The sequence below is a fragment of the Corvus hawaiiensis genome, chromosome 6, assembly GCF_020740725.1.
Source record: "Corvus hawaiiensis isolate bCorHaw1 chromosome 6, bCorHaw1.pri.cur, whole genome shotgun sequence".
Classification (NCBI taxonomy): Eukaryota; Metazoa; Chordata; class Aves; order Passeriformes; family Corvidae; genus Corvus; species Corvus hawaiiensis.
Window position 1 is genome coordinate 16,107,867 of NC_063218.1, and position 26,549 is coordinate 16,134,415.

Here is a 26,549-nt window from a genome sequence, read left to right on the forward strand (position 1 = left end):
TGTCATACATTCATCATGAAAAACCCACAATAGCAAGTTCCTTACCAGACCTATCTTCCCAACATTCAGAGTTGATCATTCCTCTTAACCTAATCTGCTTTCATTCTGAATGTCTTTCCTCAGACTGTGGGGAGTTTTTTTCCACCTGTGCACTTGTATATGTTGATTTCATGGGCTATGTGTGTCTCACATGAGACCTGCTTGTCTCACCTCAAGGAATCACAGCTACCCTTGATGTAGTTTTGGTGAAATTATGGTCTAGCCATTTTTGGCCCATAGCACACATGGTCTTCCATGGTAGGGCATACATTCCTACTTCTCAAATGTTCCCACTGACTTATTTCAAATATTTGCCATGAGTCACATTTCTTTTTTTGTCATTCTTAGCTGACGCAGATTCTCCACTGGCAAAGAAAATATTCTTCTGAAGCCTCAAATAAACATGAGCTTAGTCCCTGATTAAAAAAGAAAAAAAGTATGGCTTTGAAATAAACCCAGTAATACATCTAGTGAACAGAGAGTTGATCCAGTTAAAACAAAGTGTTAGAGAATGAGAGATCATCAGGGCTGTAATTCAGCCTGTTTCTAACAGAGCCCACACACGCCACAACATAGACAATTTATTTAATGAAAGCTGGATTAACGCTTTCAATTCTGATTGCTTTGTTATGGCTGCCTTTAGTTAAAAGACACAGCCTTAGGTCTTCAACAAAACTATAAATGGACTTCATTGTTCTGTCAACATCTGGATGGACATTTTTTTGTCTGTTGTTCCCTTGGCTTATGTCTCTGTGAAAGGTTTAGCTCTGCAAAGGGTCCAATTCATTACTGTCGTATACATTACCTTAATACAAGAAGCTTAGTATTACAGCTGTTTAATATTTTCCAGGAAAAAAAAGAAAAAGATGACAAAACTGACATGAAAATGTAACAGAAAAACTTCACAGCAAAAAGCCCTATTCTCCTTTTGCTCCAAGTACACCAGAGGCCAACAGAGTTAGTTCTGTATAAAACTAGTGTAAAGGAATACAAAATACCAAAGATTTGTTAGGCTCATTTTCCCCTTCATTAAAAACTTCTTCTTTATGATCTGTTAGTTACTGACCAGTGGCATGGATAGAATGATTCTAGTTTCCTGAAGGCCAAGGGATTTTCAGTGCAACACCAAAGGCAGAATTTCCCCTACTACTTCTCTTCCATGACTAATTCATGTCATGTCTGATAGGGCACCCAAGAAAGTTGCTACTTCACAATATAAATTCCTATTCTCTGGAGAAAAAACCCCTGAGGTGCTTGTTTGTTGGTTGGTTTCTTGGTTGGTTGGTCAGTTGGTTGGTTGGTGTTTTTTTACATGTCACCAAAATAGATCATGGACAGAGAACAGACTGACCAACTAATGAAGAGTGGAAACAGCAGCTTGGAACTAAACAATTCCATGTCCCCATTCATCAACTTCTGGTGTCAACAGAAGTGAAAGTTAGAGGATAGTTCTTAAGAATGCCTACAGAATCTCTCTGTTTCTTTTTTGTTGTCTGAGAAGTGGTTATACGTACAATCAGGCATGGAGTCAATTATTTTTCATGCTATCTCATTTCCATAAGCTGATTTAGCTGCTCTGCCCTCCAGTCCTTGGTATAAACTTTTTTCAACTTTAATACTTCACAGAAGTATTTTTGGACTCCCAGCTGTTTATATGCCTTAAATACAAAAATCTGATAGATGGTTTCTTTTTGAGTAATAAAGGCTGAGCAGGGATGTCTGACTGAAATAATGGAAAGAACACATGCTCCATATGCTGTATGCTCACAACCTGCATAAATGACTAGACACCACTTTAATCCACTTGTGGTTATACGATACCCAATTTTAAATACCGACATCCATAGCAAAAGCTGAAGTCAGCAGGAGCAGAATGTGTCAACAAGAGAAAAGCAAAACTAATCACCAACGATCTAGCTCTGACTCCATGTGTTGCCACAAATCTCCAGTGTGGCCAAGGGCAGGTCAGGCATGGTACATTGCACCTTGTAGGCATCGCAATAGCATCTCTCCACTGGTTGCACATGGAGCCAAGGAAAAGTCCCTGAGAGGGCATGACTCAATCTCCCCTGTTCTCCTGGCTCCTGCAGGAGCAGGGACTAGCTTTGGCATGTACAGCCATCAGTCCAAGCATAGCCCTGAGGTGCTCTGTATCTCAGTCCACTCACGGGGATAATAGGTGCTGTCAGAAACTCAAATATGACCAGAAGCAGGAGTCTACAAAGATAGATGAAATAATGCCTGTGAACCAAGATACCTGAGATATTGTTTCAGCATGGCATAACCTATGTGCTTCCTGTGCCATGAAAGGCACCAGGGCACTAACCAGTGTCCTTCTGGGAGCTGCAGCAGGAGTATTCTCTGCAGGCTACTGCCTCCTCAGCTCTACTTTCAAGCTGGGCCTGAGCCAAATTCCTAGACCTGTGTGGCTTGCTCCATCTGTGGTCTCTCACAGAGGGGTATTTTTGCAGCAGAGTCAAATCTAGCTCTGACCCTGCCACTGCTCTCAGTGCCTATTCAAGGTGGTGGTGTCCTACTCCAGATATGACTTTCTTGCTTTATTTCCCCTTCTTCCCTGCAGGGTCAGGAAACATTTATTTCATAAATATCTCTAAGAAGCTTAAAATAAGCCTTCTCTTCTGCCACAAATTCATCCTATTATGTTTATAGCAAAGCAAATACAACGTCAGCTCCTAGCTGGGATGCAGCACTTGAATAGATGAGTATTAATTAAATACATGACTTAAAGCAACTGGAATTCTGCCCAAACCTCCATAAAGAAATTACAGCCTATTTTAACACATTCATGCATTCCTTATTTTTCTGTATATATTCTGAAAACCAGCAGACAGGGGTGATACCCTGCACCTTGCTCTAATATTTTACAAACACTAGCTTGCTTGATGTCTAGAAGCAGATCTCCATGAAATATGAATTTTAGCCTCAGTTTGTAGCTGGGAAACCTGAGGTGCAGAAAGGTTAACTGGAATTTGTTCAAGATCATAAGAAAAGATTGTGACTTTCCTTCCACACACTAGCATATTGCTGTCTATTGTCTATCCCATACTACTTTCAGCAAGGTTTAATTTGTGATATAGTGAATTAGGCAAGTTAATAGGTGCAGACAGCATGAATCCACTTCAAAAATGTGTGGTTTAGAGATCAGATGAATTTTTTCCCCATGAAAAATTTGAACTGGCTCTTTGATTCAAATGTAGAAATTGTACTAGATGGCAGAACACCCAAAATCTCTAGTCTATCAGTCTTCATTAAAAATAACTTAAATACAAATATCCTCTTCCAAAAGATACCAAAGTTAACCTGTTATGTATAGCTTAATTTTCCTTCTCAGAAGTGATCTATGATAATAGGCAGTGTAATGGGATTGCTCTGAGTTTTAGGAGCTTCTAACACGGGTTCCACATTGGCTGCTGAAGGATTGGAGCTCAGTTTCCTTTCCAGAAGCCCAGCTATCCCACTGAAGACACATGGCTTTGCTTTCGTCAACTGCAGAGACTTATAGGAGAGCATGAGGGCAGCTAATATCTGGTTGCTCAGTTCTGTAGGGGTGACAAACTTCATTCTAAAACTTAAGGAAGAGAAATATTCCAATGGAATATATGTCCTATCTTATCCTCTTTTTCCAAAAGCGGGCTAAGTGCATTAGCCATGTAAAACTACACAATAGAAATTATTAAATCAGATGTTTCAATCACCTAGCCAATTCTATCACTAGTACAAACTATAGTATTGAACTATATACTCCAGCTGCCTGTGCAGTTCAAAGTCCAAAAATGAAGCTTCATAATCTTAGGTAGTTCACAAGTTAGAAATGTTGCAGTAAGAAAACTGTACCTCCATTCTTTTTGAATCTCCTTTGAAAGCAGTCTGCCCATCTTTCAAACTTCCAACCTGAAGTTAGAGCTTTTCCATTCCTGATCTTCCTCACTCATGGTCTGACCAAACTTGGCCTGTTTGTCTCACAGTTTTTCTTCATAAACCAATGCCTATTGCTGCTTTTTTTCCCATCAGTTCTCTTCCACAGTGGCAGCTCCCAGGCAGCACAAGGCTGGGTGACCCAGGCACACCACTGCCAGTACACACCACACATACTGCAGATTTGCATTGTTTCTCACTCTACAGGTGTCACTTGTGGTTTTGATGAAAAGCAGAGGTTCTCATTCTACTCACTTCACACAACACACCTTTAATCTTTTGTCTGAGTAAAGGTATTTCTGAAAGATACATAATAAGGGTTTTTTCCTACATAACATTACAGTGTTTCTATATAAATTAGCTATGTGCCCAGGTGTCCCTGTGCATATTGCAGCATGCCTTCCAAGTGTAAGAGTTGCTTGATTCCTGCCTCTTCCTTTTTCTAGTGCCAAAAAATCTGTCAGCCATTTTGTGGGGGGTGGGTTTCCAAACTCTTTTTTTTTTCCTATTTTTTAAAATCCATTTTATTCTTACTAACCATTCCTAGTATTTTTAGCAGGCAGGTTACATATTTTCAGATTGTAGGTTTTACTCTTGGAGGCATATGTTTCTGTTATTTAAGTTTGCATAGAAGTTGGAAAAGCTCAGTGAGACACCTCAATACTATCATAATTGTGCCTTTGGTGAGAATTCACTTACTAATATCACTACCTACACAGTCCATATGAGCATCTGAACCAGTAGCCCTTAATTTCTTTTATAGCCAGTAATGAATTAATCAATATTGTCATTGGAGCTTGCCTTGAGTCATCTCACGCTAAAGCAGAAACCTATATGTAGCCAGATGAATCATCTGGACTCCATGGACTGACTCCACAATGTAATGAGAAGCTGGGCACGATACCCCTCTGTGGCCACCTACAGCAAGATGTAGCCAGAGATCAGTTCTACTTCAACTCTACCATGGAGCTGTACTCAGTGGCTCTTGAGAGAAGAGTGTATGACAAAGCCTGTGAACTTGCCTTCCTAATTCCTTGCAATGAATCAGATCCACAAGCTGATTGCCCTCAGCTTGAGGAAGACATGCTAGTTTAAACCAGTTGAGGATCTGACCCATTCAGTTCTTAGTCTTAAGTATCAGGGATTTCAACCACAGCCAATTTATCAGGCAGATTTTGTCATGTAGTATGAATTGTAATCAAACCAAAGATCTCCTCCTTTCTTAAAATGTCGATATACATGGAGTCAATCAAGGTAGACTTCAAAGTTTCATGACTCTTTCAGCAGTGCAAAGATGGGCACTACCACAGGTACAGATGTTCCTAAATAAGCCTGTTCTTAGTTTTAAAGAAAACTTGGTACTTCTTGCGACATCCTAGCCAAACCTGGACTGCTGTACATGGGTCTCAGCATGTTACAAACCTTGCATTTTCATATGTGTCTGAAAAAAAGGTGCCTGATTAGGTAGTGTTTGCACTTTGCTTTGAGATATGAAGCCATATTCTTAGGTCAACTCACCCTGTGGTCAGCCTAAAGCGAATAAAGACCTGGCCTGAGCTGACAAATTGCGACTTAAGCCAGACGCCAGTGGTTTCCACGTTATTGAACAGGTAATTTTTCTGACAGAGGTGGACTGGTTTTGGTCCTGCAGCAGAGGGAATGATTAGTTTTGTATTCCATCTGCTCTGATCTTGGAAGAGGAGGGAACTTTCTAGTTCAGCAGTGAGGAAAAGGAGCTAAAAGGAGAAGAAGCTATTGCACAGGAAGCTGAGCATGGCCTCTGCTCTTCCTGTGTGAAGAACACTGCTCTGCCTCATGGCTGGCTGAAAGTAAAAGGGGCCCTGTGCTGTTGCTCTTGAGATGGGCAGAGAGCAGGAGGAAAATTCCTACCTGCTAAAATCTGCTCTGAGTAGCCCACAGCATGCTCTTCTGCATGCCACCAGCTGGAATTCCCTGTCAGAAAAATATTTCAGGTTGCTGAAAATTTGTCTTTGCCAGTGGCAAAAGACAATGATCTAGGATCAGCTCATTCTGTGAAAGAGGTTTCACACATTTTGCTTCTAAGTGGGTCTATAGTGCATTTCACTCAATTTCTCTCCACGGTCACTGTTTTCCAGGAGTTAGATACAGCATTCTTCTCCCCTTAGCCTGTTTTTCTGGTCGGAATTAATTGGGGTACATTTCCATCACTCCAGGCCAGTTTTCTTCTGGCCAAGCCCTGATAAGCATCACTGATGATGTGTAAGGGAGAGGGAACTGGATGCACAGGAGTGAAATCAGCTGCCAGCCTACACCCTGCTGGCAGTAGTACTCAGGACAAGAAAACAGCTGAGCAGGCTGAAGTGCAGTGCTTTGGTTAGCATAGCAAACCACAATGAAACCATCTGGTTTCATTAATGTCAATATTTTAAACATGTAGGGATTTTTGAATTATTTCCCTGACCCCTCATTTCTGTTACATAAAATGACACAACAGTATTTCCTTCAACAGAGAAATTCCAGCCCTGAGCTAGCTAAGGTGTGATGTAATACATAACATACCACCACCATCAGAAAGAGACTGTGTGGGTTTTAATGAGGATTGCAAGTCCTTGATCTAAACCAAATTTATTCTCAAACTTCACACAACTGTTTTAACAAAGTTACAGCAAATTCCCCTACATATTTCTAAATCTTCTCATAATACCTGAAGACAGTGAGAGGTCCTTTCCACCCTGCAGCTAAGGCTCAGCCCTGGGGTGGTTTCTTGCTCTGCTGTTAATGTGTCTAGACTGGTTGCTGACCCTTGCTGCTTACTATCCAAGAGATCACCTTGAGGTGAGGTTCAGCAGGGACATAACCATCCCTGTATGAGTGCTCCAAGGCTGTTGCCGCTACGAAATAAAGCAGAACAGCTAAAAGCACCTTTGGTGACTGTGAGTTCTTGAAAAACTGCAGGTTATTGCAAATTAATACCTGGCTTCTCTCCAAATTCAGGCATGGCTGGCCATCAGCTCACAGTATACAAAAAAAGCTCTTAAACTGACAAGGCAGATTGCTGGAGGAAGGAAGCTGGTGGTCTATCTGCAAAGATGCATCCTGTCTGCCAGCCAAGGGTTTAATTTCTGCATTACTGATTGGCCTGAGGCCCATGTTGTTTTTATACTCAGAACATATACTGCCTCACACTGAAGAAGTGGCTTTTAGAATTCACTGAAGGAATTAGTAACAAACTACTAGCATGCTGCATCTCCTCCTCAGTTTAGGCAAAACTTTGTAAAGGACAAATCAAAAGTCTTTTCCCAAAGACCCATTCCTAGAATTTACCATTACTCTGCTACAAATTGGGAGAGAGCTCTGAGGATATTTGGAGAAGACCTGTGAAAAAAGGACATTATCCATAAAACATATACTTACAGGTAACTAGTTTTTGGAGTTACGGAGCTTAAAGTTAACCAGGTAATATCTTAAACCTGTTATTAGTGCAGAGAACTTCATAGTCACTAACCATTCCATTCTGAACACAGCCTGTGGATAGCTGATACCAAACACATCAACCATCACTGCTACCTCCAATGTGAATATTGCCATGCCAGCTGTATCATAAACCCTGTTCCTCTGATACATGGAGAAGGACCCATGGTGGATACCATTGCAGTAGGAGTGCTGTACCTGGGTTTCCCTGAGCCATGGAGTCATAGATGAGTTTGCAGGTCTTCAGCAAGATGGCAATTTTTTTTTCTGGAGAGTAGGTCTTATGCATGGCCGTGAACTTGTGAAGGATCTTTTCCAGCACAGCAGTTTCAGGCACACTGGTTGTGACGCCCAGGTCAGTGGTAGTTGTGTTTTGTATCACAAGTTGGTTCTCTTTCAGCTGCTGTAAAGATCCATCTTTGTTGTGTATTTCTTTTAAGGAAGAATTAATGGCTTCCTTTAAAGGTTTCAGGACACATTTGTACAGAGCTGTCTCAGCAATCACTTCTGCATAGAGAAGGAAGAACACAAAAGCACATAAAAAATAAGCAATACAGTAGTACAGGTGCAAGTAAAGTCCTAAGGAGGCATGTGGTTGGTTATTCAAGCACTACTACATAGCTGTGAGAAGGGAACAGAAATTACATCCCAGAAAGTAAACATTTAATTACCAACACTATCCAGAAGTCCTAGATGGGCTTGAGATGAACATCAGTGTGTGGTCTCTGTTACTGGAGCTGTAGGAGACCTCCTGCTACCAGCAGTCCCTGCTCTCTTTGCCTGACTCCTGGCTGACCAGCATGGCATTATCAGGCAGGAGGAAAGCCAGCTCTGGGGAGAGAAGAGGAACCTCACCTAACTGTGATTTTTTTCACAGCCCTGCCCTTACAGATGCCCAGATGTGATTAATCTCATGTCCCTTCTGACCTCTCCTTCTGACTTGTTTGAGATATTCACTTTGGGATGAAATTAAATGCATCCTCAAACATGCATCCTTTCTTCTCAGTGACTGAAAAGCAGCTGCAGCTACCAGCTCAAAGACAGACACCAATATCTGGTCAGAAGTGTCTTACCCTTACTGCTCAAGGGACTCCAAATTACTGATCCTTTAAGACACCTCTTCCACCACCTGTGGAGGAGGAAGTAGTATGTGTGGGTTGAGCATTTGCTTAGTATTTGTTAGGAGATTAAAGGAAGCATAAGACACTGCAAGGAAGTTTGTTGTCTGACTCCTAGAAACCAGAGGCAGAACTAGAGGGACTGCAAGAGATCGTCTTTTTGCACTAAGGCAAAAAGGTCATTGGCAAAAGAGTTCATCTGCTCAGGCAGTGAGGAATGAACCAGAGGGCAGTAATATTTATGTATGCAAAATGCAACTATTTTAAAGAATCCAGAGGACCAATCAGCCTGAAGCAGAGCAAATTCAAGTGGTAGATCTTCCAGTGGGAATCCCTGTCCTCCACAGAAGACAGTCCTGTCAAGGTTGACTGGGCCACATCATCCTGTTAAGGAACTGTCGGTGAACAGGGTTAGGTACAACTGGGCATGTCTGAGAAGATGGTGGGATACTTGCACACATGCAGCTCTACCAAGAATAATAAGGATACTTCTTTCTTCCTCCTTTCCACTTCCACTAATCAAGATTCAACACAGACTTCTCTGTGCTGCCCCCACACTCCCTACCTCGAAGAAAGAGGTTATTGGGACAAAGACTGATGGTGTTACACAAGGGAAAGTGAAAGTGTGGGTTCCCTCTCCTAGCTATGGCAGAGGCTGGCAGCAGGTCTGTTCTGCTGGGGAGTCTGCAGGATCATGTGAAGCCTTTGCTGGGGGAGAAGGAAATCAGCTGAGCCCACTGATACTGACAGTGGACTGCTTTTTACTCCGGCTCACCACTAAGTTGAGTCTCACCTAATACTGGAGTTGCAGTTGCACGAACCTGCGGTTCCCTCCATATTCTGGGTCTTCCAGCTCCCGGCTTGTTTTAAGCCAACTTAGGGATCCATAAATAGCTCTGCATTGGTTCTCAGGTCCTCAAGAAACAGTTTTAAGCTTTCAAAGGAGCATGTGTATGCATGCAGGCACGCTTTTCCTGGCTGTACACCTTTAACTACAATAAAAAGTCCTACATCTCTTTTTATGGATGTACATTAAACAGACTAGTCCAATCCTTAGCAAGGAGAGAAAGAGCACATTATTCCCTCACAGAATATGAATGAGAAGCAATGAAACACCTGTAAACAGTTACAAAATTATTTTTACTCCCCAAAGGCAAATTATGTCTGTGGCAAAGAGGTGAACATTTCATTTTGGAGCTGGTGGTAGTCTTGCAACAGCTTGCAGTCTTGCAGCTCTTCTGCACCTCTGAGATCTGAGGAGCACAAAGTGGAATCAAGTGATTCCTCCAACCTGCTACTAAAAATCATCATAGTCTTGTCCCTCCCTATGAGACAGTGATTGGCCTCAAAATTGTCTGCCACATGCAGGGAGCTCTCCATCCTTGTAGCAGAGCGGTGGATGTGGAAGGCCATGGGAATGCAGCTGTGGAGGGGAAAGTTGGCCTTTTTTGTGTTTCCAGTGAATTCAGCTCTGTGTGTGCATACCTATGTATATACATACACACACACACATATATATACATACATGTATATCTCTCATACACACAAACACACGTCTCTTCTGCTTATACTCTTCCCTTTAAAACATTCATAAAGGGATTTTCCCCCTCATTGGTCTCCAGGTTTTAGAGCTGTTCCTCTAAGTGCTGGGAACCACAGAGAAGATTTCAATTCATGCCTCTCTGGTTTTAGGAGGTGGTTTATAATTCTTTAAAGCAGAGCCCATGTCTGCATAATTGTGTCTTCCTCCTCACCTTCCCAAACCATGCCCAGGGATGAATAAACCACAGTTACCTACCTAACTGTTCCTCGGTGTAGGAGGCTGGGTCTATCAGAGATTTCAACTCGGTGCTCTGCACTAAGTAACTCTTCAGCTGTGTCATCATCAGCCGGATTTCTTGCAGCATCTCTGTGCTGGAGCTCTGTTTTGCCATCATCTCTAAACTGTACACTTTGTAGTCCCGCACCAGGTTGCCAAAATATGAATCCTTGTCCTGTGCCAGCTCCACTATCTTCTTCTGCAACTTCCTGTCACTAGACAAAAAGACTGTGAAGACGTTGGACAGGTTTGCCAAGGACAGCCTGTTTTTGGCCTTGGCCAAGATCACGGAGCGTGTCTTTTTACCAGATGAACTACTCAGCATCTCCAGGTCATCCTCTGTACTGCTGGTGGAGTAGGAGTCCGGCTCAGATGTTGATGCCTGAGCTGCGGTGCTGCCTCCCAGGTCCTCCAGGGACAAGTGTGAACCTTCCAGTTCGGCTGAGCTGACAGATTTCTGGCCATGTCCCGGTTCAGTCTTGGTGTGTGTGCAAGTGGCACCACCTGCCACTGTAGCTGGGCTGCCCTTGCACACAGCCTGCCCTGTGGCCACGGCCGTCTCTCTCACTGTTCTTTGCTTTGGCTGGCAGGAGCTGGGGATCCTTGGTACCTGGGAAACCCTCTTCCTTCTTGGTGGTGGGATAGGAGGTGCCTTTCCTTTCTCAATGGCACTGCTTTTTATCTTAGGCATGTCCTCCTTCTTCTCTGCAGGTTCGGGCATTGTCTCCTGAAATTGTGATACAGCCCTTTTGGGAACCTCCCCAGGCATTTCTACAGCCTTTTTGCACAGCACCATTTTATCTCTGCTCTCTGTACTTGTGTCTTGGTTTTCTTCTGTCCCTTCTCCCTTCAGCGTTTCACAACTTTCAGGGTTACCCACACAGCTCTCCTCCAAGGTCCTCTCACTCAGCCGCCTCCGCGGGGGAGCAGAGGGCTGGGAGCCCTTCTTGGGGCTCACTGCCAAGGGCTCATTGGCCGGGCAGCTCCGCTTCCTTTCTTCTTTATCGTCACCGCCCTCAATTTTCATTTCCTCGATGCTCTTTCCTAGTGGCTTAATAAGTAGCTTGTTTTCTTCACAGGCAGTCATGGGGTCCTGTGGGAGCTTCAGGGAAGATTTCTGAACAAGAGCATGAGGAGGTGGAGGTGGAGGGGGCCGTCGAGGAGACCTCCTATCAGTAAGCATGGTGGGTGGGGGGAGATCAATGCTCCCAGGGTGGCCTTTAGGAGAAGGTACATCTGGAGGACAAGGACTACTACACTCTTCTATAAAAATAGGATTCACAAACCACAGCCTGTCATTTCCTATTGACAGCTCAATTTCACATGAGCAGTGGTTTGTGCTACTTGCAAAACACTGGGTAGATCTTAAACTGTCTGTCTGGGCAGTGCGGAAGGCAGAGTCTTTTGCAGAGTGGGATAGGTCCTGTCTTCTTCTGCGGTTTAAGTAGGAATCCCAGAAATCTGTCAAAAAAAAAAAAAAAAGAAAAAAAAAGAAAAATGAAAACATTATCTGAGAGAATTTTAGCTGCTAGTGATATGTAGAAAATCTACTTATTGCTAAAAGAAATGGTACACAAATTTCAATGTCAAACTTTCAAACCTCTTCACAAAACAGTGTGAAGAAAGGGTTGTCTGCTTTATGTATGTGAAATTCATCAAGCCAGGGGATGAGCTCAGAAGCTTCACCAGCATTCTTTCCCCTGTCAATTTTAGGACACTCACCTAGTGAAAGTTGATAATGCTGTTCAGCATTTTCAGTAAGAGCAGGAAGGTACAAGTAACAAATACAAATGATTTTGAAAAGGGATCTCTGCTTGTTCAGTGATAACTGCCCTCTACATGCAAATAGCTGTGGATACCTGAGGTGAGGATGTGAAGATTCTAGGCAAGTTGAGTCTCCCTCTTGCTCACAACAGTAAGGTGCAGATCTGAGGCAGACAGCCTGGATCCAACATGCACCAGGAGACAACAGACGAAGATGACTCTACTATGCAGCAAGCTCATATGGCAGTCTGTTTTACACAGAGGTCTGATCCTGCCTTGCAGTATAATCAGTTCAGAAACATAATTTTAAACACTTTCCCCTGATTATTATTACCATTAAAGTCTATAGCTCCGGATGACTGTTACCTATGGCCATGGCCACTCTGCCTTGCACCTTGCCTTGAGACTGTCTGCCTGCAGGTGTCAGAGAGCAAAGATGATAAAAGACTGTACACAGGAAGGATGTATGATGATGAACTAAGGAATAGTTAAGTACTTCAGTGCCATCAACTATGACTGAAAAAGAAAGATGGTGTTACACATGCAGGTAATCATTTCTGTCAGAAATCTCTTATTATAATTTGTCTTTTAGTAACTGTTTTTTTAAAATTACAAAGCACTGGTACATTTTTTTAATAGATTCAGTATCACATCTAACTTTTCTCCCGTCCCCCAAAGGTGAGGTTTCAAACCTGCCTTACAAGTCTGGTTGCTTTCAATCAATATTAAAGCTGCTGACCCAGGATCCACTACTGGAAGCATCAGGAAACAGGATCCAGCAAACCTCATATGTTCTGACCAAGGAAAAGGGTATAAACCTCTGAGGGTATTCATTGGATGAGAACTATATTGATGCCCACAGATTTAGGGATAAGGAGAAGGTGGGAAATCCTGGAAACACAAGGATTCAGACAATTAAATAACTATTTCAGCATGCTTGGTCCTTGAACACAGAGCTGACACTGATGGCAAACTCTTCTATGTGGATTTCAGGGGACACAATGGGGCTGCCACACAATGCCTGTACCCTGCCCTGTGCTTGGTGTCAGTAGTGTCTCACTGCCAAAACATCACATGCTGAGCCCAAGAGAGGATGGATGGGGCTGCACATATGTGGGATGACCCTTGGTGCTGAGCATAGGGTACAGCTCTCAGGTCAAGAGGTGAGCTAAAAGACAGTCTATTCCCATCAGGATAAAACTGCCTGTTTAGCTTCTCACAGCCTAGGCTAGTGTCCATAACAAATTCAGCTTTATAAACATGTCAGCATGTTATCTTAGGCTGACTGACATTAGAACAGCTTTATTCCCTGATTTCTTACTGTAAGAGGGAGGAGAACAAAGAAGCTTAAAATAAAAGTGTTGCCAGGAACACCAGCACTCTTGACAACAGAATTTGGGAGTAGATGCACAGATATAACTGCACATACTAGGAACCATGCTGCCAACCCCCTCACATCTGAGATGGCTAGGGTACCATTTTCCTTAAGCTCTCCAGGTCTTCTGGGCATCAGCAAAGGCAGGACAGTGGAAATTTCTGTAAGTCAGAATATAATGCTGTGAAGTCTCATGGGCTGAGGAAATGGTGAGTAAACCAATCTACACAGGGGAAGTCGGTCATTTTTCTCAGTAGTGGTCAGGATAAAGCACTGTGATGAAAATGCAGGGAAGGAACAGATGATGTGGTCCTACCAAGTAACAAGGCTGCTTCAGCAGGCATTTCCCAGTACAGCCACACTGTCTCACACTGCCAAGAAGGCTGTTTGATCATCTCCCATTGCTGTCCTGGATCTTCCCTTATCTTGTACTCTGGGAGGGATAATTAAGCAGTTCTTGGAGTCTTTGGCATGTCTGTGATGGTATGTGCCCTTTGTGCAGTGCAATCATGCTAATTCTCCTGCTAAAATATCTTCTGTACCAGCGAGGTCAGGACTAGAAGGCCTGCAGTACATCCTCTGTGACAACATACAGAACAACCAGATCCTTTGTGGAACAATTCAGCTTGTAGATAGACATCTTACTTCTATCCCCTTGAAACACATATTACTTTGAAATAACTACAAAGCAACATATGAAAATTTCAGACAATGCTATGTTTCCTTTGGAAGTGCCACTTTGGGGAGCACTCATTGTTTGTGTACCCATTTATATCCACAAGATTTTGTTCCAGGAAGCAATAAACAGTATCAGTCAGTAGCTGAGCCTGTTTGACTCTACTAAGACAGCATGGCACTTCAGAAAGCTTCGTTTCCTAGGAAGATGCACACAATAGCAGTTTTTTTCTGTTGTCAGAAACTTGCCTGGTGTGAAATACACCATGACAAATAAACTTCCAAGCCTCACTACTTTTATGACCACCAGTACAGGAGAGAAGGGAAAAGACTACAATCAATATTGCTTTGGTGCTTGTGCTTTAACTAATCTCTTCTTTCAGAAGTTGTTGGAAACTGTTGCCTGAATCAAGATAGCCTCTGATGGCTCAAATTAGACTGAAGGTTGCAGATTCATGATACACTTCCTACATTTTAATCCAAATTTTTAGACTTGTTATAAAAAATTAAGTTTGCAACTTGTTATCTCAAATTGCAAAGTACCTTTTTATAAGCAATAAGTGCTGACTGGACACCCATATAAAAGGATGCTTTGACAAATCGGAACATACTCAAAATAGAGGATGCTGAAAGTGTTAGAGGCAAATCTGTTGGTCAAATTCAACAAAGCTGCCTGAACTGAAACCAGTGGGGTTTGCCCATGCCTTCTGGGAGGTATGATGCAGAAGATCCAAAAATAGATACCGATGGGCTCAGAGTGCTCTAATAAGTATGTCTAATAAATGAGCTAACTCTTCAATTTTCTCCATTGTTTGGCTTTTTTCAACACCCAAAAGAAAACTGGAAAACCAAGGAGTGTGAAAGCGGCTAACTGAAGTAGCTGTCTCAAGTGGAGAGTGTTAAATGGAAGGAAATAGAAAGGAGACCTCCTTTAGCTAACAGATCTTCTTTTCCTATCTCTGTAACTTTATACATTTCACCTAAAATTTGCTTGTTTGGTGCTGTCACTAAAAATAATGTTCCTTTTTGCATGTGATTAGTGTGAGGTGAGAGAACATGCTGGGACAATACACATTTCTCTACCAACTAGAAGTCCTGCGGGAGAAAGCAGAAATATCAAAATGCAAAAGTATCACACTTTCATCAGCATTGCCCCCACACATCAGAAGGAGAAGCTGCAAAGGTATTTTCCATATAGCTCAGATGCCAGCTACTTCCAACATGTGTAAGTTATCCCGAGGGGCCGTACTGCCCTTTAGCTGGTGAAAGCCACCGCTTACACAGACTGTAGGTACCACACCCTGGACAGAGATCCAGGTGGAGGTTTATGGACAAAGGGGCAAGTGCCCTTTTTCTCAGCAACTTTCTATGAACATAAAGATCATAAACATCTTCTTCTTGCATTCAGACTTCTTTAGCTATACCAAAGACAATAGTTCATCTGTCTTCCAGTTGCACTATGTTTGTGCAAGGCACCATTGTTCTCACAAGTCCAAGTGAAAATCTGACTGCTTTGAGGGACTTACCTATCCCCAGACTAGAGATGATTTCAAGGTCTTGAAAGCTACTGGCTTCTAATATTGCTTGTGGCAGCCTCAGGGTAAAGGGCAGCAAATCCCTGTAGAAAGAAACAGAATGAAAAAACAGCAAAAGGATAAACCCCACAATTTTTAGGAATTCCAGACTTCACTTGGTTTTAGTGATTGGATTGGCTCAAAATTTCAGCCCTGTTCTGCAAAGTTGTGGCTGGTAAGGAATCATGGACATTGTGCTGGCCTGGGTTGCTCTGATTTCACAAAAGATCACCAGCTTCTGTGGCAATGCTTCATGCCATAGCACTGACTTAATTCCCCTGTTTTGGTTCTGTCCTCTGAAAACAGCAGGAATGCCTCTCACTTCAGGGGAGGCCACAAGGGTTGAAATATCTTCCCATGAAAAGCGAGGTGCTGCAAATTGTAATTATTTTAATTAGAAAAGCCAATCTTTTTGGTGTGGAAAGGATTTGAAGTCCTTTTTCTTTCTGTTTACCCCTCCCTCACTACTCTGCTTCCTCTTTTAAAAATCTCTGTAAGTGTAAGGCATGGGTACACGGCAAGGCACAGAGGGATTAGGGGAGGAAGACCCCACCTGGGGAAGGGTAACCCCTGGGTGAAGGGACAGACAGCGAGGAATTGCTGCATGACGCTGAGAAAACACATATATCCCACTCTCAGACTTCTGAGTACTTGGTTTCTGGAAAGATGCTGTATTTCTACCAAAAAAAAGATGGAGTTTCTTAGAGGATGTTAGCTGGGTTTCACTGAAACACACCCTAAGTCTCAAGCAATTTAACAGAGCACTTGGTCTGCCAGTGAACTGTTCAGGTTTGCCTCTTGCCCAGTGACAATATGCTAAACCTGTTCTTGCCTCAATTCCCATTCCAACAAGGACTAGAAAAGCCAGTCCCTAAAAGACAGCAAGGAATGGTGCAGGATCATTTTACACATAAAAAGTTTTACAAAGTGTTCTACATGGTACAAGGAATTATTATAGAAAAAACTGGCCTTATGAGTGGGAGGTCTCTACTACACAAATGCACACCCCAAAAATGCACACAACTGCAGACCTATCTGTTGACAGATGAATTCAGGGGGCCTATTTCTGACCTTTTTAACAGATACATACCTTACTGATGTATTGTGTTCTCCATGGGTTCCCTGTGCACTGCTGAGCACTCTGTTGTCACACTGACATAAACTGATGTGATCCCTGGCTTATTATTTTTTCATGGTAGATATGAGGTTTAAAAGAGGAAGAGGGTCCATGTACCTTCTGCTTTCTTTGTTATTTTGTATGCATGAATAGTTCCCTTACTTTTCTTTCTTTCTTTTTTTTTTTTTTTTTTTAGGAAAATATATTTTAAGATCAGGAAATATTAGGACATTGCCCTAATAGAAAAAAAACTGGTCTTATTAATGGGGCAGCAGCTTGCAGACCAGCCACCAAGTCACCTGATACCTACAGGTGAGTAATATATCCAGGCCAAAGTTTTTTTTGAGAAGAGCCTGTCAGCCCTGAAAAGCTGTTTCCAGCTATTCATAGGCAACTTACTACACCCCTGAGAACAGGCCTCTACATTCACCATCACAGAGAGCTCCTATGAGCTGCCAACAAATGGTGGGTCAGTGCCTTTTTACTACCTGCTTCTCTCAGAAAATTATTCCCTTTTTATCTTGACAGTAGCCTGGAAAATCACATGAACCATCTGAATGTGTATTTGACACTCAGAAATAACATCTATAACAGGAGCAAATAGAAGAATTTTTCTTTCTTTCTTTCTGAGACTCTTTCTCAAGCCATGATCTTTTTTACAGGAAAGCAGAAGTGAGCATATTTTCTCTGTCACCAGCCATTTGACTAGAAATGCCCAGTTGTATTTTGCATTTGGGCTGTTCTTTGCTTTGGTGAGAAAGAAGTCTTTATATGGGTCCAGGGCTTAATTTATGTCCATTCTATAGGGTTGTCATGGGTTAGCAAGCATAGTCCCGGAAGTGATGTTCTTGCGCAGGGGTGCGTACAGCTTCCTCTGGGACTTGGCAGAACCTATCAGCTGGCCAGTTTGAATATGGACAATTCTTTAAGCCACTTAAAGTTGTGACCACCTCTGTGATCCACACTTAAGAATAGAAAACCCTGAGGTAGAGGCTTGGTCTCGTTTCCGGTGCTGGGACTGGTGGCTGCGGGCCCCATGCGGGGGCCAGCAGGCCCAGCCCAGGCCCTGCTCGGGCCAGGCCAGGCCAGACCACGGCCATCCTGGAGCCGACGGGCCCTGTTCCACCTGCGGAACCCCCCACCACAGCCCTGCTGTGGGCAGCCGGAGCAGCTCGGCTCCCACTCTCCAGTGCGGCCAAGATTCAGCTGAAGCTGCACCGCTGTCCGGCAGAGATCATGTGACCAACAGTGATAAGCCACATTCCAGCTGCAAGGCCTAGGTGAGATTAACCCTTTTAGTGCTGTGAAGAGCTGAAAACCTGAGGGAGAAGAAAGAGGAGATGCTTAAAGCTGAAATTCTGTTGTAAAGCTATGATCTATCAGAGTACCCGTTGTAATTCCATGAAGGCATGGGGGGTGGAGCGTTCAACTTGTACTTGTGAGCAAAAGCACCTGCGCTGAGATAGGCAGATGTTGACGCAGCTGTAATTTCATGAGAAGTTTGAACAGGGAGAGATGGAAGCGATGAGGACTTTTGCTCCAAATGGGAAAGGAGAAAACCTCAGTTCCTGGAGATGCTCCCAGAGATAGTCCTAGAGATGAAGATGAGGAAGACCCTTTGCTCCCAGGGAAGGAGAAGGACCTCTGTTCTCAGAGATGAAATGCTCCCAGAGATGGGTGAAGAGAACTTTTGTTTCTGAACGGCTCAACCTTAAATTTGTACCCCAGTAATTCAAGAGTGGACCCTTGAAAGCAGCTGTGGGAAAAGCTGCAAGTTGTGGGAAGGGACTCGCATGCCAGCAGAGAACCAACCCGGGCGGCTGTCTCGTTGTGATAATGTTTTCATAGCATGGGCAAGAGAGACTCCTCTTCCTAAATGGACTGAACAAGGTTATTATGGAAGTGATAAACAGACTTAACATCTCAAGAGTTGTCTTTTTACATTGTCAGTGGGAGAAGGGAAGAAGGTGGGGGGAGGAGAAGTGTTCTGAAGGTGTGGTATGGTTTTTTTCTCTCTTCTTTTAGGTCTGTTAATAAACTTCTTTATATTCTTTCAAGTTTGGTGCCTGCTTTGCATTTCTCCTAATTCTTATCTCACAGAAGGTAAACAGTAATGAGTATTTTGGGTCAAACCACTACACTAAATTGGTGTTTCTGCCCAGTTACAAACCCAACCCGCTACAAGGGTCTATACAAATCTAGATGGCTAAATGTCTATTAAGTGATGAGGATGAGGCAGAGCATGGTTTCTTCCATGCAGGTAGGAGTCATGGCCCAGAAGTGTTGAGCTCAGCTGTCTGCAGAAGCAGCCCTCAGAATAGTGGGAATATGACTGGCTGGGTAAGCTTTAGCACACTGTCTCCTACCACAGACAGACTTCTCCTACCGTGTGACCTAACCAAGTGGCTAACGTGACTGCCTTGTAAACATATCCTGAACCTGCTTTCTCCTCTTAAAAGGAAATAACTACTTTAAGAGTCACATAAGTTTATATAGAGGAAGTCAAAAGTCTACAACCAACTCCCAACGAGGCCTGCTGCAGTAAGGATAGGGTAAGTAGGTGGTGGAGGTATTGCTGCAGTGTGCTAGGCACAAGGACACAGATTAGAGGAGGCTGCAGACATATGGGTTTAATTACACAGAGGGGCTCATCAGATGCTGATCACACCTTGCACTAGTGAAAATGACATTACAGGTCTTTCCCATCTCTATACCCATTATGGTTGGTATTTCTGTGCTGAGACAACAAGCACTTTATTTTCATTTTAGATTTTAGTGAAAGAACATACGTTATTTCAGGACTGCTTTCCTTGATAGGTTCCCCATAGGTGACTAAGTGCTTTGAGTCTCCCACAGGCAACAGTTCATTAGCAGGTTTGCTAAGTTGCTACCAGGTGTGTGTGTGTGTATGCTTAAAGCTACTTTAAATAAATAATTAACTCGTGGCCCTTCTTCCTCCCTGCCTCTGTTCTGTGCCTCTGCCCTTTGTGGAAGCAGCCCTATGGACAAAGCTTCCAGCTGCAGGGACAGCAGTGCTTGTGGTGTGCCTGGCCAGAAACTGGATGATCTAGCCCCACTGTAGATACAAGCATTTGAAATACCTTCTGGTCTGGCAGGTTGAAGGGTAGCAGAGGAAACAGAGGGGTCTGTGCTGGGACTGGGGACTGGGGAAGGGCAGACCAGAGGGAAGGGCAAAATGACTGCGCCATGGAAGCAATGAATGCAACTCACCTGCTGACACAGTAGAAGGCAACCAGTTTGAAAACATCCTCAAATACAAGGACAGATCCTTCCAGGTACAGGACTGGTGAAAAACAGAAAAGACAGTCAGCAGCTGTTTTCTTTGAGCTATGTGATTTAAAAAAAGCAGGTAGGTTTGGCTAGCACGTCTTGTGTTCTGTGACTGTCCAGTAATTGCACGGACTAATATGAAGAAGAGTGAAGAACTGGCTTCAGGTGGTCAAATGCAACAAGATTCTTCAGGGAGACACCAGAGAAGAAATATCTCAGCCTGGCTTTTGGAAAAGTTAGCTCAAGATATCCAAGTGTTGTGACACTAACAGAAACAATGGGAAGAAGAAAACCTCCCAGGTCACTTCCAAAGGGATCATTACAAGCCCATCTGTCTCTAAGGATGTGCATATCTGCAGTACATATGCGGCTGACCTTGTGACTCTTCATGCTGGAATCTGGTTTGGTCTGGATGCACAAAGTGCTTTGAAGAAAAAAAAATAGAAATTACTGTTTCATTACTATGTGTGTGGGCTCTGACCTGGGTCACACAGGCAGTGTGAGCATAGCCTATTTGTATCTCTTCTGTCTTCTCCCTCCCATGGTGTTATTCAGTGACTGCACCCTCCTTCAAGTGGCAAAATAAAATCCACCATATTGCAGAGTTCTTCAAGATGACCTCCTTTCTAATGATATGCATTTGGGCATTGTATAGCCCAAATCTCACATGTCATTACAGAGCTTTTGGCTTTTAAACCAGAAAAAAATTCACTGGCCAGTAGAGAAAGTTTACCCAACCAATAAGGCAAAGCAGAGAGAAAGACCTGAATCTGCAGGAGAGATGTGTCCATCTCTGCTTCAGCTTTATAGTCTCACAAACTGTCTATGCCTGTTTGTGCACAACACACCACCACAACAGGCACTGACAAGAGTAAGGAAATCTGCAGTGGATTCTCAGAAATGCCCACTTATCGGTGGTAAAGAACTACCCCCAGAGCTGCACTCCAGAGCTGCCACAGGAGCATGCCGGAAGTCCCTAGGGAGCAGCACCAGCTCCCATCCCCACGGCACTGCCCACAGAGGCTGTGCATCTTCCTTCACACTGTTCTAGGCCACAGGTCAGAGCTGTGGGCACAAAGCTCAGCTACTGTGATTCAGCTTCCTCAGTCAGCCATGATTCACAGCCCTGTGAACAGTCCCCAGCCCCTTGCCATGCCTGCCTGGTGGTTGGTCTCCTGCAAAGCAGGGTCTCCAGCACCTGAGGGAAGGACACACCCACCTGGCTCTCCTCTCCCTCACCTCTGTGTCCTGGCTCTTGTTCTCCAGCCAGCAGATAATCCCACTGCAAGGAAATGCTCAAGATTGTCTCTTGTTCAAGTTCATATCTCATTCCCCAAATAAGGCATTTCCTCCTTTTACTTCTCCCTTTGTTCTAGCCCAGGCCCAGTAGGTTGCTCTTTTGGGCTGAATACAACAGTGTAGGCATTTTTTAAAGAGACAAAGGCCATGTAATTCTCAACAGTCATTCCTAGCATCAATTTACGTTGGATCAGCATGAACAATTTAACCTCAGTGTATGCACCCATACCAGACTGCAATGTGGAATTTAAAACATACTTCAAGCAAAACAATCCCTTTCCCTCACTTTTCTCTCACGACTGGAAAAAATCATGTTTGGCGAGTTTTTCTTTTTCCATGGTAAGAATCATGTTTCAGTCAGGGATTTTCATTAAACATCTACCATGAAAAATTTCTGTAATTTGAAACCCATCTGCTTTGCAGTCCTGACACAAGAAACAAAACTAAAACCAAAACCCAGTCCTGTTCTGGAGAATGAACCAAAACCCAAAAGTCTGAATTCACTCAAATCTCCAGCAATTAAATAAAGCCCTTTGTACAGATGACGGTTTTAAGGGAGTTTTTTTCTGTTAAGAACCACAGGTTCACTTTGGTATTCTGAGTTGCAGGAGAGCAGGCTGCACCTGTACATGTTCACATATGTGAGCAAATTGCTTAGATTGGGACAATTGATTGTTTCTGTGCCAGGAAGCTCTGCCATTTGGGAGCTTGAATGTTAGACAAAAAAATACTAGTCTGAGTCCCTCTGTGTCAGGAGTTTCCACATGTAAGTGCCTTGCCACTGCTACTTCTCCTCACATATACAGTTAAATAGCATAAAACACCACAAATCACCAGGAATTATATAGCTAAAGAAGACTAGGTACAAAAAGCTGCTGAAGCTTAAGGACAGAAGTTTTCAGCAGGTGGTATATATAAATAGGACTGTCCCTGCTCTGGGAGGTCATAGAAGGTAACAAAACAGAGCGTATTTCTCAGCAGGCTGGAATTCATCAAACAGAGACCCACAGCTCTCCTGGGACATTTTTGGGCAGCCTGGAAACAAGTAAGAACAGATGGAAGAATAGTAAGAATAGTGCTTTAGATGGGTCATTACTCGAGATACTAACACCATCAGGACCAATACTCAGCCCAAAATTTATTCTGAACAGTGCCAATGTCAAGCAGCCTGCATAGGGCTGCCATGGCTACTTGGATCTCTCCCAGCACAACACCCGTGGGGGAAGTCTTGCAAACTCCTGTGGGGAACATCTTCCTTGGGAGAAAATCTAATGCTTTTCTCTTAACCTGTTTTTGTCTAGACACCTGCTGACACCAGCAGACATCACTGATAAGTAGTGCTTTTCTTTTGGATGGCAGATGACGGGTTCGATACAGGAGCATCTCTTGTGGGAATGGCTGTCATTCACCTGTGGAGACCATTATGTGCATTCTGCTGCATGTTTCTAATTCTTGGAAAGACACAGAAAATAGCAATTTTGTACAGCTAAAAGGGCTCTGCTGACTGTTGGGGACAATATTTCTCTCCCCCAGAGCCAGTGCTACCTTCAAGGCACCCTGCTCTGAGAACACAATCAGGAAGAGGTGATTTTCTCTGGCTGTGGGTGTGTTGTGGGTAGATGGGGACATTTCATTGACATGAGAGCTGCTGCTTGGAGAGGGATCGTGATGCTGCCATTTATAGGAACTCATGAGTTTTGCAGAATCTACAAGCAGACATCTGCCAGACTGCTGTAATCCTAATGAAAACTGCAGAGAAAAGATTCACATTTCTTGGGCTTGTAAAACTAGATCCAGGGCACCTGAAGAGCAGGGAAATATCTATATCTCACCATAGTGCCAGAATGTCAAGAATATGATCAAAAGCAAGAGCAAAAATAGGCTGGGTTCTGTGAGCCAAACATATTGCCACAGCATATTGAGTTTTACCTGATATTTAGAAGCCCATTGAAAAATGCCACCTTCAGGAAATAAAAGGGGAAATGTGTAGATCAGTGGGCAATTTTGAGTAGTCTGAAACAAAGAGATAAGAATTAATTGAATTTTTCTTATGGTTTACAGAAGCATTAGCAACATGAATTAGTGGTTCATTGGTGACTATACTCTGTTTTTGTGTCCTTTGGCAACTCAATAAGTGAAGAGAACACGGCCAGGTTATAAACTGTTATATATATTTATGATTGTCTCATCTTCCCCTTTCAAACACTAGCGTGCTCTGAAGAGTGTCATGTTTAGGCACTGGTTGGAATCTGTATTCATGTTCTCTTTGCTCTTTGGATCTCCCCATCATTTCTCCATCCAGATGCAGATGTCTTTGAGTCACACTGTCCCTGAGCATTCTGCCTTCCTTTCCTCTTTGATTTTTCCCCACAGAATTGTGTTTGCTAGTTCCATTGTTCTGATCACATGGACAAACCAACCCAATTTCCATCTTATTGCTTACACAGGCTCATGGGACTCAATTACTTCAGCTTCTTCTTCTCTAGTGGCACTGTTAGTCCTACTCACTTGGATTTGTTTTTGGGGTTTTTTTTGTATCTGTGTAATCCTTCAGAGACATCTGAATTCAAAGACATGAATTCCTTATTCTGCAGCAGTTATGTTGACAGAGGACTACTGAGAACACAACCATCCTCAGAAGCCCTGCTTGGATGTGCTTAGATGTTCTCATTTTTCCAGGTTCTGGGAAACTGAGATTTATCATTATGGGTGCGATTCCAGTTTTCTTTTTCTATTTTCAGATTATAAATCCATAGTCTCCTAACAAGAGGTGTTTCTCTCCTTTGATATAAGTCTCTGGTTTGATACCACAGTTGCCATGACCTTTTCAGTAAGCACCACGGGCCAGCTTTCCTGCTGCTCTGCTACTGTTAGTGAGTAAACCTCACTATGAAGATGGGATCACTCCAAGGCAGAGGCTACCAAAATCCCTACTCCCAGACACTGAAATTTCAAGCTGTTGCAGGTTAGCAGTTTCCTGCCACTTTAATGCAGTGCTAGGGTGACTGCTATAGTCCCAGTGCTGAGGCTGTTGTGTCTGTCACGATACACTCTGCTTGTCCTACCCGCTGTGCTTTGCAGGAATGTGTGAGAGTGTGATGTAATTCCTTCAGGTTATTGTTTCAGTTCCCCAGTTCAGGCCCTTATTCATGCACTTGGCTCATGGTGGTATTAAGAGAAAGAGCTTCAGCTGGATATTGCTAAAAAAGGGAAGTTTAGACTTCATTGGTAGAAGTTCTTAGTGTGTTTATGGGACCTTTCTGCAACACCTCTGTTTGGAAGTTCCTAGTATCTGTCTCTAGCATTGTTTCTTGTGTTATTTCTTGATGACCTTGTGGACAGTAATGTATGGCCTTCTAGTGCTGTGTGCTTGTAAAACACTGCCACTGTTTATCTGTTTTCTTTTCTCAAGGCCTTTGTATTTATTCTGTAATCTGATGCTTCTGCTTCTTCCACATGATGTCTAAGCTGTAGTTTCGGTTTTGGTTGCACAATTCTAGACTGTCCTGGTCATCCTATGTCTGTTTTGTCTTTCTTGTCTTTCCTAGTGATTATTTTCTTAACTGCCAGTTGTTTCTGGTTTTTCCCCTCATCAAGGAAGGGCTGAAACTTCCCTGGTTTGAAGTTCTGCCTGAGTCTCCTGTTGTGCATCCAGCTCAAGCTTTCTCGAAGGATTTCAATTTTATGGCTTCCTACAGAGTTTAATCTTCCTGGCCATGATGAAAAAATCACTGCTCATGGCAGTTCCTGGGAAATTGAAACTAATGAATTATGAAAGTGATAAAGTGTTAATGAGCTTGGTTCTAGAGTATAAGAGAAATCTATTTTTAAACTATGTTCTTCACTAAATATAATTATGTTGCGCTCGACAAAGAGCTGTTAAAGAAGATGCAAATCACAGGCTTTTGTACTCTTTTCTGGCTGGGGCTGAGTAGAAGGGACTCTCGGTAGAGATGACAGTTCCCTTCTACCCCGTGTGCATATTCTGCTGCTAAGATAAAGAACTGTCCTCACACCTAACAGCCACAGGGGTCTTGACCACTCCATTGTACTTTGGCCCATCCACATTCACCCAAGCAGATGGGCAGCACCTTGGTGTGCACTGAGATTTTATGTCTTTAATTCTGCATAAAATCCTGGTGCTGCCTGGTCTCGTTTTCTCTGCTGCAGGATACTTGAGCAGGAATGTGTTAGAGGGACTTTGCTCCTCTGTTTCCTCCTCACTGCCATCAGTGTTTCAGCAGGGGATGAGAGGGTGTCTCTCACAGGTACTTCAAGCACAACCAACTCAGCTAAAAGAAAAGTGTCACAGCTCCTCAGTGCTTTCCTTAAAGGTATCCATGTGGATAGCACTGTCAGCTATTTCAGGGACCAAGAGCAGAGCACATGCTGGAGAGCAGCTGTTCAGTTTCAAAGCCCTTGCCTTACTTGTTAGATCCTCAACCCCATATCCCTTTTCCAGGTATGGAATAAACACCTTAAAGTCTGTGGAAATTTCACTCTTTCTTCAGCTGGAGGCTGGAGAGATCCAGGCTTTCTTCTGAGGGGAATTCCCAGGACCAGATGTCAATATGAGATACAGCTGGAGTTCTAGACGTAGCCCCACAGGGTCTGTTTTTGCAGCAGTAAGGGAGGAAACATGGCCTTTCTGAAATACTGAGGACTGAGAGGGCTCCCAGGAACACCCAGGGGAGTAGGATAGCACATTCAATCAATGTGGATCCTGCAGTAAGCAGCTGAGCAAGAGCTGGGATCATTGCTGGGGAAGTCACATTTTTGCAGGTCATTCAGCATCCACTCATACATTAAAATGGCAGCACAAGATTTATGCTGCCCAGCTGCCCATTCAAACTGTCAGGGCTGAGACCCATGGCTGACAAGACACACTGGATATAGATACTTGTAAGTTACTCTCAAAATGCAAATTTCCTTTGTAAAACTTAGTGAAGCAAATGAAGCACTGAGATATATAAAGGGTCTCCCCTGTGCCTCATATAACAGGAAACAGTGCTATGATTTGAAATTCTGGGGATTTAGCTCTTAGCAACAATCTCCAGGTCATATGGATAATCTTGAGAATCAATCCTTA

At 43.3% G+C, this 26,549-nt stretch overlaps 1 protein-coding gene across 2 annotated transcripts in view; it reads right to left on the reverse strand.

Moving 5' to 3' along the window:
* The window catches only part of RIN3 (Ras and Rab interactor 3), a 67,606-nt gene that overhangs the window by 7,597 nt on the left and 33,460 nt on the right, over positions 1-26,549 (reverse strand). The window contains exons 2-7 of one of the 2 annotated variants that reach the window (XM_048305405.1): positions 23,390-23,473; positions 21,401-22,495; positions 20,102-20,174; positions 15,706-15,797; positions 10,345-11,826; positions 7,627-7,935 (exon numbers count right to left, since the gene is read on the reverse strand). In XM_048305405.1, the coding sequence (XP_048161362.1) occupies positions 7,627-7,935; positions 10,345-11,826; positions 15,706-15,797; positions 20,102-20,174; positions 21,401-21,491 (2,047 nt within the window). In that variant the 5' untranslated portion in view covers positions 21,492-22,495; positions 23,390-23,473. The remainder of the gene's footprint in view (positions 1-7,626; positions 7,936-10,344; positions 11,827-15,705; positions 15,798-20,101; positions 20,175-21,400; positions 22,496-23,389; positions 23,474-26,549) is intronic. The other variant, XM_048305404.1, reaches the window with a different exon arrangement.